Raw genomic sequence first — 19953 nt, forward strand, 5'->3', positions numbered from 1 at the left:
CTCACATGCTTTTAAGTGTTTTTGTGGGCAGATGGATCATGTCTGCTGTTTCTTTCCAGATGTTGCAAGTGCAGACCAGCAGAAAGCAGCCGGACCTCAGAAAGATCAGGATGAGGATCAAAATGAAGAGGACGTTGCCATGGAAACAGAGAACCAGGAAGAGGACCTCCAGGCTGCTGAAGTCCAGGAGCTGAAACCTGAGCAGCTTGACTCCACCAAGGCCTCTAAAACAGGTGAGACACTCCTCCTTTCTTTGGCTTTGATACAGACACTTCTTCTTTTCTAGTGTGTTGAGATTTTAATTATTTTGATTTGATAGTTTTAGTAATGTGAAGTTTATATGAGCACAGGTGCAGACAGTGGAGAGATGGAGGTGCAGACGCCGGTAGAGGGGGAGGAAGAGGAGAGGTGGAAGGATCGACAGAACACCAGAGAAGAAGAACGAGAAGAGAGGAGCACAGAGTCAACGATCCACACGGTTCCTGAGCTTCTGCTGGAGAACATGCAGGTACAGATGCAGTTTAACACAAACAAACTTCTTTTCTTTCTGTTTATTTTAAAGAAACTACACAGAGATGTAGAATCTATGCACATGGGTTCAGATGTCTCCTCATGTTTCCTGTTGGTCCTTGAATTGGATGGAAGTGTCAAAGTCAGACATGAAAGCTGTTTCTTTGTGTTTTTAGAAAGAAGAGAGAGACCCAGAGGAGATCAGGAGGGAGATGGAGCTGCAGCTGGAGGCCTGGCACAAACTGGCTCCAGGAACTGAGGAGGAGGTGAGACTGACCTAGCAGACTTCGTACACATGGAGTGTTTCTAAAAAAATTTTTGGGTTGATGTTCTTTCTGTTAAAAGAAAGTATGGTAGTGTTTTTTGGTCAAATGTAGCAATCTAAGAAGGAAACAAGCAATCTGTCCTCCCTTTGTTGTCAAACAAACACAGGCTTCTGAGTTGATTTTTACATCTCCTGACATACTAAGCACAAAAAAATATATATATAACATTTTTTGAATTATCTGAACTTAACTTGCGTCCATTCTCCGACCATGTCTTTGTGCCGGTTTGATTGTATCCTGTCTAACAGTTGTTTTGTGTATTTCAGGAGAGTGCAGCGGCCTCCATGTGGCATCAGTACCAGAACCTGACCTCAGCTCTGTCCCAGCAGCTCTGTGAGCAGCTTCGCCTCATCCTGGAGCCAACACAGGCCGCCAAGCTCAAGTCAGCACCAAAATTAACATTATCAAAAAAATAATAAATAGTTAATGAAGGCACTCTAAACATAAACTGTACATGCTGTTAAATCCCCACAGAGGAGATTACCGCACAGGGAAGCGTCTCAACATGAGGAAGGTGATCCCGTACATCGCCAGCCAGTTCCGTAAAGACAAAATCTGGATGAGGAGGACCAAACCGAGCAAGAGGGAGTATCAGATCTGTTTGGCTGTGGACGACTCCTCCAGCATGGTGGACAACCACTCCAAACAGGTACCACGGCACACTCAAGTGACCTTAAATAACACCCTATTCTTGTGATAAGAGAACCAGTGGTGTGACTAGAGAGTTTAAAGTAATTTTTAGTCTCTGTAGAGTAAAGACAAACAAACTTACTCTTTTTAGTTGACACTTCAGAGAAGTTACTTAATCCCAGAGGATCTGAGGGGTCTGGATGACTTATTAGGGACATGAAGATGTAAAAGATGACCTTCTGACAGTTTGCTTAGCAGTTGAAATAGGTCACAAACTAGAAAATTTAGAGCCAAGGATTTGATTCAACTCAGTTCCTCCTGTGATAAAAGAGAGCTCACATTTACACCTACCTTGTGTCCCGTGTCTCTGCTGTAGTTGGCGTTTGAATCTCTGTCAGTGATCGTCAACGCCCTCACTCTGCTCGAGGTCGGACAGGTGTCTGTGTGCAGGTAAGTTTCTACAGGGTCAATGTGGTGCAGTGATGCAAACTCAAAACAAGAAACCTATTAAAGAGAGTGTTTGGGAAGTAAAGACACAACTAGTGTACACTATGACATGTCCTATTTAAAGATGAATCTAACTTGGTTTGCGATGTTTTGTGTTCAGTTTTGGCGAGCAGGTTCAGCTGCTGCACCCGTTCCAGCAGCAGTTCAACGATGAGTCTGGAGCTCGGATTCTCCGCCTCTGTCAGTTCCAACAGAAGAAGACCAGGATCGCACAGGTGGGAAATTTCTCCCTAGAATCACTGAAATATTGTCAGGATTAATCAGTTAGCTTATAGCTAATAATACAGTTATTTATCTATGGATATTGATTGATTCGTTTGAGGGATCCTCTGGATGTTCACATAAAAATAGAAGCAGAGAGGTCTCATCTCCAGAATCAGTTGTCTTAAATTTATTTTGTGGATTCAGTCTATTTCAGTTCACTTCTATTTAATTTTGAGGTCATGAATGTTGATATAAACCAGAAACAAGTTACTACTGTTAGGTAATTAATCAAGTTTAAATTTCCCAGGATCATGAAAACAAGATAATTGAGGTCAGATGATTGCAGGAAAAATATATATGTTTTTTTATTTATTCGTTTTATATATGCATATATATCATTTATTACTATTTTTCAAACGGCTTATACTACTGAAGTGTTAAGACTTTATGTTTAATAAATGCCTTTATGCAGATGTTGTAAAATAATGAGGTATCATTCAATAGTTGTGTTTTGATATCAATCAAAAGAATTGGGATCATGATTTTTGCCATAAATAGCAGCCCCTCAAGTTACTGTTGGTAAAATAATAATGCAGGTTTTTTCAGGCCAGTAAATGAAGCTCAGCATTAGTTCATGCAGGTCACGGTAGTCATACGCCCAGCTGTGTTCGCCTGATGGCCAGCTGATCCCAATTATCACCTTCCAGCTCCCACAGTCAATCACAGCTCCTTCTCTCAACACAGCCGACCATTTACATATGACATACTTCTCACTAATCCCTGCTTGCATTAATACTGATGCAGCATACTGCTGCTGGCAAAGCTTAACCTCCTCCACCCCAGCCTCCTTGTTTATAACATAAAGCTCATTGCACCATCATGTTCAGATTCATGAATCATGATACTATAGATGAATTGCTTCTGAACTTATTTCATTGTATTCAATATACATTGTCATAATTGTATTTATCAGTATGGGGGTTTCTAGCCATGCACTTCCTGGAAAGTCAAAGCATGCTGCTTGACTAACCCAGGGATCATCAGTTCAACAGAGCCTTCTATGCCAAGTAAAACTATATCTATTTAGCAATAAAATGGTAAAATGTTTTGACAAGAATGTTCCTTACATAACAGAAAGTCTTAAATAAATATACAGATGGCAGTGTTGTGTTTTTGAAAAACAAATAAAAACATGTTCACATTTAAGAGTGCTGAAATTCAATGAGGATTTATTTTCCTTGCAAGTTATTTAAACGTTTTGCATGTCTGATTCCAGCCACTGATTCTCTCGACATCTCTCTCCTCTGCAGTTTTTGGAGACGTCGACTAAAATGTTTGTAGCAGCTCGACAGCAGGTTCCTGGATCTCTAAACTCAGGTAACAACTGACTCATCTTTAACTAAAAACACATAGATAGGGCTGCATAATTATGATGTGCTGGGTAGAATAATGACACTGTAGTTATGTTTTCATGAGTAATTCTTCTTCAGTAAAATCATTCTGATTGGGAACTCCAAATGTACTGGTGTCATGGAGGCTTTATAAAGTGTCCCATTATGACTGAAATATCCAAGCATCAAGTATTTAATCAGGATAAACACAGTGGACAAGAACAGAGCTGTCTTAATGGACTAATCTTTCAGGAAGAGTTAAAGACGAAGCTGTTCCTTCATATTAACATAAATAAAAACTTTTCTAAACTGTAAAAATTGATATCTATTAGTATTAAATCATCAAAAATGTGGACTGTAGCAGCAGTCATTGATATGCTCTGGTATCATTAGATTAAAGGACATAGTCACCTATGCATTTCTGTCAATGGGCGTGTGTCATCAGAGTTTTTCTCCATACTTAGATCCAGTTTAATCAGAACTGATGTCCCGCTGTGTATTTACTCTCTCTTATAATTTTCAGTCTTGTTTTCTAGTCTGGTTTCCACTCATGCCCACTGTGAGGGGATGAGTGGATTTTCTTCATTTTAAAATGAATCTACATCCTGTACTTTCTCCTGGCAGGGCCAAATAGGCAGGCCTGGCCCTAGAGGGACCATTCATAATGTAGTGTCTGCTTGAACAGGCTCTAATGTTACTTTAGCTATATAGAGGCTAATACCATACTCATGTAATCGTCAGCTTGGGCAAACTAACCTCTTCATTCTTCTTTAGCTGTCCTGTTTTAATTTTAATCCTCTGTGACCTCTACAGAGACGGCTCAGCTGCTCCTCATTGTGTCTGATGGGAGAGGTCTGTTCCTGGAGGGGAAGGAGCGTGTGATGGCTGCCGTACAAGCCGCACGCACCGCTAACGTCTTTGTCATTTTTGTTGTTCTGGACAACCCAAACTCAAGGGTAAGTAAACATATTTTACTGCTTTATTTCCAAATTTCCCTGACTTAAACATTGTTAAACCCTGTCGTTTTTCTTCAGGACTCTATCCTGGACATCAAGGTTCCCATATTCAAAGGACCAGGAGAACTTCCAGAGATCTGCTCCTACATGGACGAGTTCCCCTTCCCTTTTTATGTCATCCTACGAGATGTCAACGCTCTGCCCGAGACACTCAGCGACGCACTCAGACAGTGGTTTGAACTCGTCACGGCAGCTGACCAATGAGAAGCCATCTTTAATGAGCAGCCAAGAATCGCACAATAAGTCCTCGCTGCTCTCCTCTCAGACACAAATCAGAGAAAGACTGAGAAGATGAAAAGACAGATCTGTACATGTGCCTTTATTTTCTGATTTTTACTGTAGATTTGATAGATCTCTGCTGTTTTGTCCTTGTTATCAGGGGATTCTCAGTTTGTTTGGAGGATTGCTTTAAATTGCACGTCTGAGATGAAATGATAGAAACAAAAATGTGATTCTTGTGTGTGTGAAACACCTCAGTGAAGAGTCAGTAAATACCTCTGTACCCTTTGTATTATAGCCCTGAAATCATGTTTTAGTGTGGATGTTTAGTCAGTGTTAAAACAGTCATCACATCGATCATCTTCAGTGTGAACACAATAGCTGATGTGACCTAACAGTAGCATGTTGGTGAGGTCGGGACTGTGAAGGAACTCAAAAACGTGCCTTGGAGAGGAGGACAGTATTTTATCTCTCATGCACTTTGAAGCACAGGGACTGCAGATTCCCCTTTTTGATAATTGAAAAAAGAAACTGGTAAAGCCTGAGACGTATCTGCAGCACTCATCTTCCTTCCTGTCTGTGTGACCTCTGCTCCATGAGAGCTCAGAGCTCCTCACTGTTTGTTAAAAGTAGATGTAAATGTTTGACACCTCTGTGTTTCGTAACGTGCTCTTACATGTAAACAGACATATTTTAGAGGTTGTTTCTTCATTGCATCCATGTGGAAAACATGAACGATACTGACAATAAACATTTACAAGGCTGATTTGTCTGTTTATGCTCACCTTTTCATTGCAGACAATTTGATTGAACACTTAAAACTTCTCTTTTATTTCAATTCTTAATGTTTATTTTTAAGGAAAAATGTTTTGTTTACACTTTACAATAAGATACACAATAATCAGCAAAGTCACTAGGTTATGAATGATTAACTAACTGGTTGTTTGGCAGGAAATAAATGAGTAATGTACCACTGTCTACTACAATCTGAACTCTGTTGAAGTAGATATATGTTCGAAAAAATGCTCATTAATCAGGGATTAAATCAGTGTTAAATTTGTAAACAAACTATGACTAAAAATGTTAGAAAAGGCTGAAATTCTTTTGCAGAACCTGAAAGATTGACAAAAATGCCAGCAGAAATGCCCTTAAATGTTCAATAGTGCCACTGTTGTACTTTATACCTTTATTTTCAAAAGAGGGAAAAAAATATAATGGTTACTTTGAAAGCAGTACTGTAAAAACTTCAGGTTTTGTATATTTTATGCTACTTAATATTGTATGTTTTGAGTCTAGAAATACTCACTTCTGAACAATCATTATTCTCTGCATTTTCCTCTATAACCAGGCAAGTAGAGTCATGATACCAGTTATGTATTATATCGTATTTGCAACCGCACATTACTAAATTGTGCAGCTCTAGTTCTAGCTTTCTATCATCAACATGAATCTGTCCGGTTGTTTTGCTTTGACTACACGATGGTCAGTAGCACATAGAGAGAAAATGATTCCACCTCACATCCAGAGCAGCGGTTGAGTTTCACTTTCTTATACAGGTGTGACTTTACCTGAACAAGCTGGTTGGAGATCTATTCTCATGCTGTTGTCGCCAATAAGGAAAGATCATATTTTACTGTACAACTCGTTAAAAGCTACTCTATGAAAGAGGGCTAGGGCCACTGGAAAAATATGCATTTTTTTTCAGATTCTGAGAAAAAGAGTCTGAATTTCTGACTATAATCTCAGAATTAAACAAAATATCTGTATCTCAAAAATAATTTTTCGGTGGCCCTAAACCTCAGCATTTTAGGTCAACTTTTAGGTAATTTTATTGTTTTGCTTTTACTTAAGGAGGTTTATAGACCAGTACTTTTACTTGAGTTTAATAGTCTTGTACTCTTTCCACCTCTGATTAGTTGTTAAAGTCCCTGTAAAAAAAAAATGCCACTGTGTTATGAACCAGCAATGCCAAATTTCAGTAATGTAAAACGGATCTAGGCTTATAAGATTAAGCTTCAAAATCATGAAAAATGAGGCAGTAAAATCTGGTCTAGGATGGTGTGGGCGTCTCTGTTGAATGAGCTGAAGCCACGCCCACTCATGAGAAATATGATACTCTCAAAATTTAGAAAATAAAATAAAATGCTTCTGATCAGAGTGCAGCCTAACTCTGTGCCAGAGCAGAGATACAGGAGTTGAGGATTAAATTTACTGTTTTCTGGTACATTTCTCTCTGTTATAATGTTTAAATGAACAATGGTCCACTGTGGCTGATAGATTTGGGAAATTGACCTCACAATGAACAAAACACACAGCATGTCACCTGCTGCTAACTTTCAGTGAAGGTACTGACATCAGATAACATCAGACTGTACTGAGATGAACTATCAAGACTGATGATGTCATGGGCTCAGATATCGTCTCTGCTCAAAATAAAACCAAGCCAGGAAAGTGGTGGCCAACTTTCTAACAGTCTAAATTCAGTATTCAGTCACATGTAGATATCAGCGCTTTCATTAGTCTAGAGCGACCTATTATTACAAGCAATATATGCAACAATATTTTTGTAACCTAATTCCAACACATCTTGCGTGTTAAGACACAGAGTTCGGATTTTACTTTACAAGGACTTTAATTATTCATTGACATGCCGAGTAATCTACATGAAAATGTAGGATTTTTGATGGTTTTGGTGTTCAGTTGTAGTCCTCCACTCCACCAGAGGGAGACAAACGCTGAACTAAGCGGATAAGGCGTCATCACAACATCCGGCTCCAAGCCTCCTTAGGTAAGAAGTGGTTGTAACAGTTTGTCAGAGATGGCAATTTCAAGGATACCAACCGCAGCGTTAACGTTAAAACAGGTAAATACTCCCAAATTATGGAGGCAATGAGGCAACTAAAATGTTTGGAACTGAACTGCTTTAGAGACTACAGCAGTAATAACCGTGACATTATAATTCTTGTAGTGTTAGCTTGTTAGCTACTGTTACATCTGAGAGTCAAGGTAACAAGGACTGCCTTTTCTCAGGTAACCGTTTCAACTGTAACAGAGACTTTGGCACTTTATGGTGTTTCCCTACGAGGCTGTTACGGCTTAAAATGGGACCATGTTAAATGGTGACTTTAAACCGAAGGCGTTTATGGTTGTCCTGGTCACAGCCTATGCTGAAGATGTAATATCCTAACGAATGCCCATGTTTGGTCTGAAGATAATATCAAAAATACTTGTAAGCTAAGCTATTTGTTCAGTTATAACAAAGGGTCTTTCGAGAGGTCACCTTCCTTCCTCAGTAGCCCCACTGGCTCATTCTTCAGATAAGTGACACCAGTTAACACGGTCACAAGTTAAACCATAACACTAGTAGTGTTCAAAGGAAGGAAAATACAATATGTTTTTAATATTTAATGAAATTAGACGTATTCTGCGTGAATTGTGCAACATTATGTGTATATATTTTTTTTATTGTGAAGCAGTATGTGTGTATTTTATCGTTGTAAGTTACCTAATAATTGTAGCATACACAAACACCTGTTCAGCTACATGTGCTGCCAGCAGCGTGGAGAGAAATACAAATGAAGGAGTCTGAGAGCTCTCTAGTGGACAAATTATGAAACAACATGTCTAAAATGACCCAACCATTTTCTGCATATGCCTTGTTAATTTTTTATGCCTAATTGAAAGGCTGAACTCCTTGTTATAGAGTATGTTATGCCACAGGTAATCTGCTTTTATCATATAAAGATTCTGCTGTAAGGTTGAAGCCTTTTTAGTCTATTCGTCATAGGCATGCAGGAAATAAGTCTCTTGGTGTGTCTAGAGTTTAAACTGTAGGGGTTTCTGTCAGTTTTTACAGAGACAGAAGATTCTGGGGATTTACAGAAACATGCTGAGGACCATCCGGCAGGTTCCAGACGAGGCGGACCGGAAGTACCTCAGAGACTGGGCCAGAGAGGAGTTCAAGAGGAATAAGAACGCTACGAACCCTGTAAGAATACTGTGTGAATGTGTTTACCTTTTCTTGAATTTTAAGTCATAGAAAGGCCAAGCAAGTAGGGTAGGGAATCACAGATTATTCAGTGATACAACACAATGCATAATACATGACCAATGAAAAACACAATATCACAGAACAGCAATCTACAATAATAGTTATACTACAAGGCAATCATATAATGGTGCATTACATTATCCAGTTACCAGGGATGGAAAGTTACCTAGTACATTTACTCAGATAGTACATTTTAGGGGAAGTATTGTACTTCACTATATAAAAAAAAAAAAAACACATTTCTGAGGAAAAAAACCCAAACTAAAAGTCACAGCCCAGAGGTTCTAGCTTTGTGTCAGCGACATGAAGCTGGCCAGTTGTTGGATTTGACTACACAGCAGCACATCACATCCCAAACAGCTGTTGCCATTAAAAGTGTAACTTTACATGAACAACCTGGTTGGAGAGTCATATCCTCATGGTGTTCTTGCCAATCAGGAAAAATCACATTTTACATTACAACTCGTCAGTAAGCTACCATGTACAAGGAACTTTTTAAGTAAACTCTGAATGAATTGCTTTGTACTTGATCTGGTATACATTTAAAGGCTAGTAATTTTACTGCCACTTGAGTACATTTTAACCAAAGTAATTGTACTTTTACTTGAGTATGATAGTCTTCTACTTTTGCACCTCTGCCAAATACCTGTAGCATAAAAATACCCCTTGAAAGATAAAGAGCAGGACTGATTCATTCACTGCTGTTTGGTTTCATTTTCACCTCTCATAAAAATCATAAGGACAGTATCCCAACTTTCTTCTTCCCAATGCCGTCTTTAAGAGTCATGAGGTGTGGATGCAGTGAGACATACTGGGGAATTCTATAGAGAGCATCATAGACTTTACATTAAATTATCTTCATTTGTCACAAGTGATGTGAGAATGGCATCAAGATTATCAGGGTGATATGTAGCCATATGAATACTTTATTGTCACTTCTTTTGGTTTAGGAGAAGAGCAGATGTCTGAGAACAGATAAATACTACACAAGCAATCAAAGTGCACTTAGCCTCATTATTGATACTTTAAGGACTGAGATGCTTTGTAAAGCATTGGGATGTGAGTTGATCAGAATCTGCATTTATATGTAGTAGCAATATAAAAATATAAAGTATGTACTAGGGCTGGACAATTAATGCAATTTTCAAATTGCAGAAGGTACAATATTTCTTCAACCTGAAATCTGTGTCAAAATACCAGTTTAAAGTTTTTTTTGTTTGTTTGTTTGTTTGTTTTTTTGCAGCAGAGATATTATGCAATACATATCATGCTTCATTTTTGTACATTTTTCTTATAAAGCATGAGAATGACAAAAAAACATCACTCCCTTCAATACAACAATTCCTATTCACTTTGCAATACAAGTCACAAATGATCATAATTACATATTTTTTCAGAATAGTTCATCCCTAATTCAGGCTAATATTGTGTTGGTTATGATATGGAATGATTTATTGCTTGTGTTTGTTAAAAAATACACGAGATGAGGAACTTAAGAAATAATCATATATCAAATTGCAATTGCAATACTAGGGGGAAAAAATTGCTATTAGATTGTTTTCCCCAAATCGCTCAGCCCTAGTATGTACAAAGGTGGAAAAGAAGGTATGCTGATGATTAGCTTTTAGGGCAATTTTCTAAAAGAGTTTAACACACAGTCTGCAGATGTAAACAGAATGAATAAGACTGGTGTGCATTAATATGATGCATTATGTCTGTATAAACTTGAATTATTTTTCTGCTGATTTTGGGGTTCTGTAAGAATCTGTAGGGGGAGGGCCGGAGTACTGTTCATTAGGCTGACAGCAGAGGGGAAGAAACTGTTCTTGTGGCAGGAGGTTTTGGTCCTGATGGACCTCACCCCCCTACCAGAGGGGAGGGCCTCATAAAGTCCATGTTCAGGGTGAGAGGGGTCAGTTGAAATTTTACCTGCATGCCTTAGCATCCTGGAGGTGTGCAGGTCATGAACAGATGGTAGATTGATATGATGTTTTATAGAAATCTGCAGGAGTGCACATGTTCAAACAGTTTGAGTTTCAAGATCATCATGTGTATTTACTCTCTCATTGTGTTTTCAGGATGCCATCCGCATGATGATCACACAAGCTAACAACCATCTGGAGGAGCTGCAGAAGTCTTTAGCACTGGCCAGGAGTTAGTCCTGTTTGGTGATGTGAACTAAAGACTTATCTGGATGTGCTCTCAGTGAGGACTATCATTGATAGAGGCTGGAGGGATCAGCAGAAACTCATCTTGCCTGGATGCCTTCTAAAGGTTGGATTTATGAAACTGTCTGGAAGGCATCGCTCTGTAAAACCATCCATGCTGCTGCTTGTCTTTCTTGCAAATTCCACCTAGTCCATGTCTGCAGCATTGTGTTCATGCTGCAGTTTTTCTCTGACTGATTGCACGCATGGCCAGTGTTACCTTTCCTGCCTGTTCTGACTTAATGCTGACATAGTGATGAGATAAATGATCAAGGGTTGCATTGATCTGCTCCGTGCCTACATGTGTGCTGGAAGCATTGAAAATAAACAGACCGGGGTGCATGCTGTGGGGGGGATTACAAAAACTGACTAGACCGAGAGCAGTTTGCTCCAGAATACACAACAGGACACTGCACAGATGCACTATGTGAAATTTGCAGATTATTCTGATGAATTAATGAACCTTTTGATTGTGTTGTATTTTTGTGTCTTATGTATTAAACAAGAACTCATGAAGTCAGAGACAGATGTAAAAAGATCATTTTATTAATACAAAATATGCTTTCAGAGTGCATTATTCATATCCACAGTTATTCATGTAAAAACTAACCAGCAAACATCGCACTGCAGAGCCACAGACCGTTAGAAATAAGTATGCACATGCAGTTTCTGACCACTATGCAGGTTTATCAGACATTAAAACCAAACAAATCCTGCCTGTTAGGTAGTTAAAGTTGCATTTAAGTTTAAATTAAGAGTGCTACATTACAAAATAATGCCATCCTGTATTCAACAGATACGTGTCCATGCATAAAGCTTGGTCTGGGGCACTGTGGCTCTGCAGGCTGATTTCATTTAACTTAACACATCTGAACAGTCACTACAGCAAACAGCCACAGACAGTAATACTGAAACACAACTCTGAGCTTTCTTCATGCAAAACAGTCAAACACAATCCATCTTTACGTTAAAAATATGCCGAAAAAGTAGTCGAAGAATGGCAAAGAGGATGTTATGGGGAGTTTTATAGGTAGTTAGCTGTTTAGGAGTAAAGGAGGGTTATTTTGTCTTGGCCAGAGCTTCATGCAACGATTTTTTATTAGCTGTTTATTATTTGTTTTTGTAACTGAAGACAGAAAATTAGCAGAGCTTCAGGCTGAAGAGTCTGCAGTAGTTTAAGGTGGTCAAATTTTTCATACATTATCAATATCTCATGATCAAAGCAATACCATCTCTTTTTTAATGATTGCAAGGTTGAGTTTTTCAGACACTTTGAATTTTGAAGTACTTTTGATACTGATCATAAAACAGCGGTGCAGGAGAGGTGTAAATCCATCAAAATGGACATCTAAATTATGCTCAGCACTGCAGAGAAGTTTGCCATTTTGGGCAATTCAAAACAGTATATTACCCTAGACTTGGTGCCAAGGACTCCCATTTTTTGTTTTTTTTTGCAGTTTTTAAAAAATTTATTTTTAATGGTATTGAACAAAAGTCGCAACAACCCTAATTCAGATCCTCATCTGTTTAAGTTATTAACCAGAAGACACCAAAAACACAAACCCAAGCAACATTTTGTAAATGTAATGAGGGTGTAAAAGAATTGTAAACAACAGTTTAGACGACAGTGTTACTATTTCTTCAATAGACCAGGTTTCTTTAAGCTCTGAGTGGTTTTGACAGTTCACAGACAGTACTGTGCAGAACTTCTAGGCATGTTTGGGCCAAAAACGGTGGCTGAAATAAGGCGTACATGTGCCAAATAAGTCCAACTGAGGGCACAATCAAGCAGGAAGGAGGATGACAACCTCGGTCATGCTCTGGATTGCTGCATGGGAAAATAATCTGTTGAAAGAATAATAAAGTTGACACCTTTTGGCAGAGTTAGTTGTGAGCAAGCATGGCCTAGGGTACTGTTGCTATGGATATCTCAAGGCCCAGGAAACTGCTGGGCGTATGTCCAGAGGTGAAAAGATCCTGGCAAAAGAGATGCTGTCAGGCATGACCTTGGCTTCTGAGTGGAACGTCGGACCCCTTGGTGAATCCTTAGCAACCTACGAGCCTAAAACTTGTGCACTGGACTGTATGTCTTTAAGCAGTTTGGCAGTAATCATGGGTTTGTTATTCCAGATCTATGGAGACTGGAGTGTGCCTCAGTAATAATTATACTTATTAGAATTGTTTAATTTTGGACCAAATTCATGTCTCTAAAAATATTGCCAAAGGCTTTTATTTCAAGAAACTATCAATGTAAGTGGAAAGAAAGAAAATACAACTTACTGAAATTTAAAAAATTCATAACTAAGGATGACCCCAAATGGTCAAACATATGGTAATTATTAGAAAGAGCCTCATTGAACGGCTAATCTCACAATTGATCAGCTGCTAATCAAAGTGTGTTTCCATATCAGTGGTAGGAGGATGTTCTATGACTTATTTTACATAGATTTGCCTGTTTATTTCCAAATAAATCTCAGCTCCCTAACCCTTACTTAAGATTTTTTCAGAACAGCATTTAATTTCTATGTGTGTGTATAAATCACCCTGGTAATTTAAGGTGAACTACCTGATTTTACAGCAACATCATGACTGGCCTTTAAATTTTTGAAAACATTTTTCTTTCCTGATATTTTGAGCTTTTGGGAAAATTAAAATGAGTAGTTGCATTTTGACCATATTGAGGATAATTTTTAAAACTAATTTGCAAAGAGTGTCAAAAGCTTTTATCATTGGCCCAACACTTTAAATGAGTGAATAGCCGATAGCAGTGCTCACCAACCTTTTCCAGCCAGATCTTAACAGAGAAAACCAGATCTACCTGACCAAACTCACTAAAAAAGGGACAAATGTTTACTTTTCCACATACATATTTGTATTTTCATGCAGATAGTCTTCATTCTCTTAAAATGATAAAAGGAAAGAGTGAATATACAATTACAGGAGTTAAGTTTTAATCCTATTTTTCTTAAAGTTATTTATATGTTGAAATAAACTTGAGAATTTCTGTGAGTAAATGCATTAAAAACTTTTTTAAACTTTAAAATTCAAGTTTGAATTCAACAACTTAAGCAGCCTGATTGAAAACCAAAACTCTTAAAAAATTTAAAGTTATTTTTTCAGTGAAACACCAGTGTAACCTTCTATTTCCACATACAACGTCTGCACTGCGTTTTGCTAGTAAAGTGTACTGCTGAGTGAGGCGCTCCCTCTCTAGTTAAAGGTGCAGTTAGCAATATTTACCTTTGTAGCTCTGAGTGAAACAAACTTGGTAAAAATAAAGCTTGGCATCAATGAATATGTTTCTAAATTTGTGTTTTATGGCCTGAATATATAGATTTTTTTATTATTATTTTAGAATATGCCTTTTATTCATACATAGAGAGGGTCCCCTCCATGGATGCCACCATCTTGGATTTGTGCATCTTACATGTTTCTATGGTACCACAGAAGGAAACAAACAACAGAAAACCATTTTTAAAAAATCCCACTGGCTTCATAGAAGTCAGAATCACAATCTGGAATCTGACTGTTGGTTGTTGCCAGTATTCCCCAATTTTACACACTGCACCTTTAATCAGAGCAGTTCAACTCCACTCCAGTTGGGACCCCAATGCAGGTCCATTTTCAGCACCGGCTACTGCAAAACTGCGTCAATCCACGTTGAGCAGATCGATCCAAACAGTCGGAAAAATGTGCTAAGTACTTGATAATACAACACATGAAAGTCATCACTACATCAACAGAACATCTCATCCTGCAGCACAAGCAAAAGGTCATCAGGAGGTCAGTGGGTAACAGGGCTACAACAGCGCCATTGAGGTTAACTTTTGAGGAAAAAAGCCACGGAATTTGATATGACACCACACATTCTTTGCAGCAAACATTAACCCTTTAACTTCCTAACTTACTCACCCATGGTAATGCAATAAAATCACAGAATCAGGTGGAAATGAATGACAAATCAAGCCCAAGGCAAAATAATCCGCTGCTGACATACTATTCATGGATGAACTCACAGTTCTCCCCTGATCTCTGCCCTCTACTCTCAAGCTGATCAGCACTATGGTTGCTCACCTTTGGCTGAATCAAAACTGTGGCATTGTGGAGCTCGGCGCAGCCAGTGTGTGTGGAAATTACAGGTAAGACTAGAAACTTTCAAGTATTGTTCCAGAGTCTGCAACATTTTCAAGTAGATCTTTTACACTAGATGTGCACTATGTCTACAAGATAGTCTAAAATCTACCAGTAGGTTGTGATCTACAGGCTGGTGACCCTTTACTTTTCAGTCACATGATGACGATTATTTAGCTGTTAGCCCTCTTTACAGTAAATGCACATGTGTAGTATTTATACAGGGTTAGGGGTGTAATGGTGAGGGTTAGAATTAAGGCATAATAAGTTCACCATGATGCAACTTTGTGAGTGATAAAATGGATGGAACAAGTCCTATCCTAGAATTACATTTGAATCTAAGTCTAGAATACATGAAATTTAAGTACCTGGTCTATGTCTTAGGTTGAAAATGAGAATACGGATCTATGAGCTCAACAAAGACAATCAGTGATTGGTTGACCAGGGAAAATCTGTCCAATCAGAAGCATCTATCAAAATCCTTAGTTAGGACAAAACTCTTTAGAGAGAAAAGACTTTTTGTATTATCTTGGGTTGACTTGAAACGTCTAAGTCTTTTAGCATCAATTCAGATAAATCAATATAATTATTAAGCTTAAACACTGCTGAAGTCCTCAGTCAGTTATTGTTTTGGCACACCCCAGCCTCCTCACACACCATTACATGCAGGAAATGTGACTATTTCTACACTCCAGATCCTTCAGTGGGTTTTTTCCAGCATCATTTTAGCCTGTTATAAATCAGGAAGTGAACATCACAGGTCTGATTCCAGCATGCACTTATAAACACAAAGCTTATTACACTGTAAGTCCTCCATTCTTGTTTCTTCAGATCATTTCTGCCTCATGTTAAATACGTCAACACAACAAAGACTTGTTCATGTTCAGGTGGTGCAGTGAGTCCATCCATTCAATGGCACATTAGATCATTCTAGCTTTATATCTACTGTTTTTAAACACAGTGCACAAGAGCTGCCATTATTACCAAAAACTTTGTACACATCTTAATTCACTCGTCCAGTGTTAGCAGACTACCAGCAGGATTTGAAAGTGGATCTGTTTGGCAGTAGTGGCATCTTTGAGTCATAAACTCACAGTGAAAAGTGAAGTCTTTCAGGTATTTTTCAGTGTTGATGACACCTGGTGCTGTCATATGAGGTGTGTGCTAGCAGTCATCGTTTCTGTTAGTCCTCAGCATACGCAGCTCGTCTTCCAGGTAGCTAATCCTCTCGATCAGAGCAGCTCTCTCAGCCTCTGCTCTCTGATTGGCCTGCCAGCGAGCCTCCTGCACCTTCCTCTCATACCAGCGCTCCATCTGCGTCGACACTGCCTCGAAAAAGTACTGCGTCACCTCCAGAGCGTGCATGTTGTCCCTCTCCTGAGCAAATGAGGGCTCGCTGGGCTGCTGATCTCCAAACACCTCAAGAGTCCGGACCCCCGCGGCCCCTCTGGACTTAGTCCTGACCTGGGAGTGCTTTCTGTAGTGCTTCCCTTTGTCCCGCCCTCGCTCCTTGTCTCTGTTCCCGGCTTCAGTCCTGCTGCTGCAGCGTCGCTCGGTGGCAGGGGACAGGCTGCTGGCTCTGTGAATCCTGGCCCCCTTTGTCTGGAACTCCATCAGGTCCTGGTTCTTCCTTGGAGTTTCAGCACAGATCTGTGAGCGCTCTTTAGGTCGGACCACCTGGACTGATGACAAAGGGGTCTTTGCAGCAGGGGAGGGCCCTTCTGCACCGTGAGTCTTGTTGACATCTGTTGGATCATGAAGAGACACTCAATGAGAACATCTAATTTAAGACTGTAAAGTTTTTTGACATCAGATTTATTACTTTTTAAGACCTTTTTCCTATTTCTAACCTGTTTCATTAGTGACACAGTTCCATATATGTTTGTGCTGATTGTTGGATAAAAATGTAGCAATGTAGGAAAGTTAAAATGCCGGTAGTATTTCTAATTTTAGTATGAAATAGTTTTCTTAGAGATTTTTGAGAATATGAGGAAAGAAACCACCATTTGATACCATAAGGCAGCTAACAAAGCAGGGGTTTTTTTTGTTAAATGACCTAGAATTGCCCTAACACAATCTTATAGGACCTTTTTACAAATTTTGCACTTCAGCTACAACTCGAGATTCAGTGAAGCTTTGAGGACACACAGACAGCTCAGCACTATCAGATATCTCAAGTTAAGTGTGATTGACCAATGGTATCTCATGAAAAAGAGGGCAGGTCTAGACCATACTCTCTGATGTGGCCTATTACAATAAAGACTAGTGTTGATAACCGTGAGCACAGCAGTAGTAGTATTTAGCCCCATTACAGTGAAGAAAAAACCTTCCCTTACAGGGCAGGAATGTTAAGCAGACTAATGTTGAAGGGGGCGGAGCCAGTCCCAACTATCATTGGGTGAGAGCCGGCATAAACCAAGGGGTCCGTTCGAAAAGTACCCGAGTCCTTTCCTATTCACTTTTCCTTAACCCCGGTAAAAAACGTCACAGGGTCAAGAAAAGGTGGGAGTGAAAGGATAGCAAAGTAGAACTGTGGTGATTAGGTAATCCGACAGCATTTTCCCTAAGTGGATGTTACGGACGTGACGTGTTATTTGTGTAAAAACTACAATTTAACGTTGATGAACTACAAAATTTGCATCCAACACTCAGTGCGTTCTCTGTGTTGTTACGTGCAGCAAATAAAACATGAAAACCTCAGTGACAAATATGAGCTCACTAAGATTTTTATATCCTAAAGTCTCTCAGGATGAGGAGCTATGACTGTGAACATCTAGAGCAGCAGAAATGTTTCTCTATCTGAACTTTCTGCAAAGTCAATACGACTAGACGAATAATATTCATGACCTTTTATTTCACAATGATATTAAATAGTTGTTTCTTTCCCTACTTATCCATTTTTCTTTAATTCTCTCATCTCTGTTAAGTTTATTAGTCTACTCTGTTTCTGTCTTTCTTTCAGCTCGTCATTTGAAAAGCTCTATGAACTGCATCTTACTTGCGTGATTATAATGTTAAATATAATAATCACAATATGACAACATGCCAACTTTATTGCGTGAATAGGTCATGATTTATAAACCTTTATCGCATTAATCTAATATTTTAATATAGAGAAACAAATCCAGTTTGACATACTGACTGATCAGTTTACTGTTTGGATAAAATTGGAAATGAGAAGAAATGAAAATGTTACCATAAGTGGAACGATATAGGTTTCATTCCTCTGTTCTTCCGCATTTCCTTCCATTTAACACATGAATTATATGTTTGACAATGAATTTAACTATTTAAATCAGGGCTAGTAAAGTTACAATCAAATGAACCACTTCTTTTGATGAGCGGTCAACAGGGGCATCACTTTAAAGGGATATTTCAACATTTTGGCAAATTCGCCCATGGCCATAATTCCTGTAGTCTTAGTAATAGGTCAGTTTCCTTTAGTTTTCGGTGCAAGCTGTCTCTAGATCTGGGGGGACTGTTAAACCAGCTGCACCGCGAACATTATTTTAGCAGACGGAATTTTTGCTTTCCGTCATCAAACTCATCAAATACACAATCCAACAACTCTAAAACGCTCTCGTGGACAAGTTGTGACCTGTACATCACCACGCTATGAAATAATCATGGAACATTACGAGACGGAGATGTTTTAAAGTTAAATGCAAAGCCGGAACTACACTCCAGACATGGCTGCTGCACTGTGTCACTCCGCTCAGTGGTTTACTCAAGAAATAGTTCTGAGTATTTGCTTCATGTGTCATAATGTTACATAATTACACATTATTATTTCATAGCGTTGTGAATTTGCAGATCACAGCTTGTCCACGAGAGCATTTTGGAGTTGTTGGATTGTGTATTTGATGAGTTTGATAAGGGAAAGCAAAAATTCCGTCTGCTAAAATAGCGTTCGCGGTGCAGCTGGTTTAATGGTCCCCCCAGATCAAGAAACATCTTGCACCGACAACTAAAGGAAACAAACCTATTACTAAGACTATAGGAATTATGGCCATGGGCAAATTTGCCAAAATGTTGAAGTATCCCTTTAAATGATGTTTATGCAAAGAATTGTGGGTCGTCTTTTCATCTCTCCTTTGGTAAAGGATGGTACAGTGTTTCCTAGGCCATCCATTTTCTTACCCAGTTGGGGGTTGCAGGAGGGCTGGAGCCTATCCCAGCTGTCATTGGGCAAGAGGCGGGGTACACCCTGGACTGGTCGACAGTCAATCGCAGGGCTGACATATAGAGACAGAGAACCAGGCACACTAGCATTCACACCTACGGCCAATTTAGAGTGATCACTTAACCTAATGAGAATGTTTTTGGTGGTGGGAGGAAGCCGGAGTATCCGGAGAGAACCATGCATGCACACAGAAAGGCCCTGACCAGGAAGCAAACCAGGGGCCTTCTTGCTGTGAGGCAACAGCGCTAACCCCTGCACCACTGTGCAGCCCTGTTTCCAAGGCTAAAGGAGGTAATAAAGGAAATAAAGGAAGTAATGAAGCTCCTTTCCTTTTCAGTTGAAGAATTCAAACAGCCGAGGAGAGGAGCCACTATCATGGCCGACACTAAAATACTTCAGGGTCGTTTCACTCATTTAGGAACCTTCCAAAACAAAATGGACTATTCAAACAGACCCCTGGACTGTAACAACTGGACTTTCTTTCTAAGCCAGTGGGAGACACTTAGCCATGAATGCAGCATCTTTTCTTTGGTGAACATTTACACACGAGGAAGCATTCATACTGCTGAATTGAGGTG

General features: G+C 39.2%; 3 protein-coding genes across 8 annotated transcripts in view; 2 read left to right on the forward strand and 1 right to left on the reverse strand.

Moving 5' to 3' along the window:
- Positions 1 to 5569, forward strand: part of mdn1 (midasin AAA ATPase 1) — an 80303-nt gene extending 74734 nt beyond the window's left edge. For both annotated transcript variants that reach the window (XM_041804751.1, XM_041804752.1), the window contains exons 93-102: positions 60 to 233; positions 351 to 508; positions 687 to 776; positions 1103 to 1218; positions 1311 to 1485; positions 1843 to 1916; positions 2074 to 2188; positions 3488 to 3554; positions 4382 to 4524; positions 4603 to 5569. In XM_041804751.1, the coding sequence (XP_041660685.1) occupies positions 60 to 233; positions 351 to 508; positions 687 to 776; positions 1103 to 1218; positions 1311 to 1485; positions 1843 to 1916; positions 2074 to 2188; positions 3488 to 3554; positions 4382 to 4524; positions 4603 to 4788 (1298 nt within the window). In that variant the 3' untranslated portion in view covers positions 4789 to 5569. The remainder of the gene's footprint in view (positions 1 to 59; positions 234 to 350; positions 509 to 686; positions 777 to 1102; positions 1219 to 1310; positions 1486 to 1842; positions 1917 to 2073; positions 2189 to 3487; positions 3555 to 4381; positions 4525 to 4602) is intronic.
- Positions 5570 to 7570: 2001 nt separating this feature from the next.
- lyrm2 (LYR motif containing 2) lies at positions 7571 to 11583 on the forward strand. Its single transcript, XM_041805000.1, has 3 exons — positions 7571 to 7666; positions 8651 to 8791; positions 10933 to 11583. Exons 1-3 carry the CDS (start codon positions 7622 to 7624, stop codon positions 11011 to 11013), a joined length of 267 nt encoding a protein of 88 aa, XP_041660934.1. The 5' UTR covers positions 7571 to 7621; the 3' UTR covers positions 11014 to 11583.
- A 2-nt stretch (positions 11584 to 11585) lies between these two features.
- Positions 11586 to 19953, reverse strand: part of ankrd6b (ankyrin repeat domain 6b) — a 75557-nt gene continuing 67189 nt past the window's right edge. For all 5 annotated transcript variants that reach the window (XM_041804998.1, XM_041804999.1, XM_041804997.1 and 2 more), the window contains one exon: positions 11586 to 16937. In XM_041804998.1, coding sequence (XP_041660932.1) covers positions 16357 to 16937 — 581 coding nt within the window. In that variant the 3' untranslated portion in view covers positions 11586 to 16356. The remainder of the gene's footprint in view (positions 16938 to 19953) is intronic.

This window comes from Cheilinus undulatus, linkage group 14, assembly GCF_018320785.1.
Source record: "Cheilinus undulatus linkage group 14, ASM1832078v1, whole genome shotgun sequence".
Taxonomy (NCBI): domain Eukaryota; kingdom Metazoa; phylum Chordata; class Actinopteri; order Labriformes; family Labridae; genus Cheilinus; species Cheilinus undulatus.

Excerpts from the sequence above, each read along its gene's own strand:
- lyrm2 (XM_041805000.1), top strand. The coding sequence starts at position 7,622 with ATGGCAATTTCAAGGATACCAACCGCAGCGTTAACGTTAAAACAG. Across the intron at positions 7,667-8,650 it reads CAGCGTTAACGTTAAAACAG|TTTTTACAGAGACAGAAGAT; the intron begins GTAAATACTCCC and ends GGTTTCTGTCAG. Across the intron at positions 8,792-10,932 it reads ATAAGAACGCTACGAACCCT|GATGCCATCCGCATGATGAT; the intron begins GTAAGAATACTG and ends TTGTGTTTTCAG.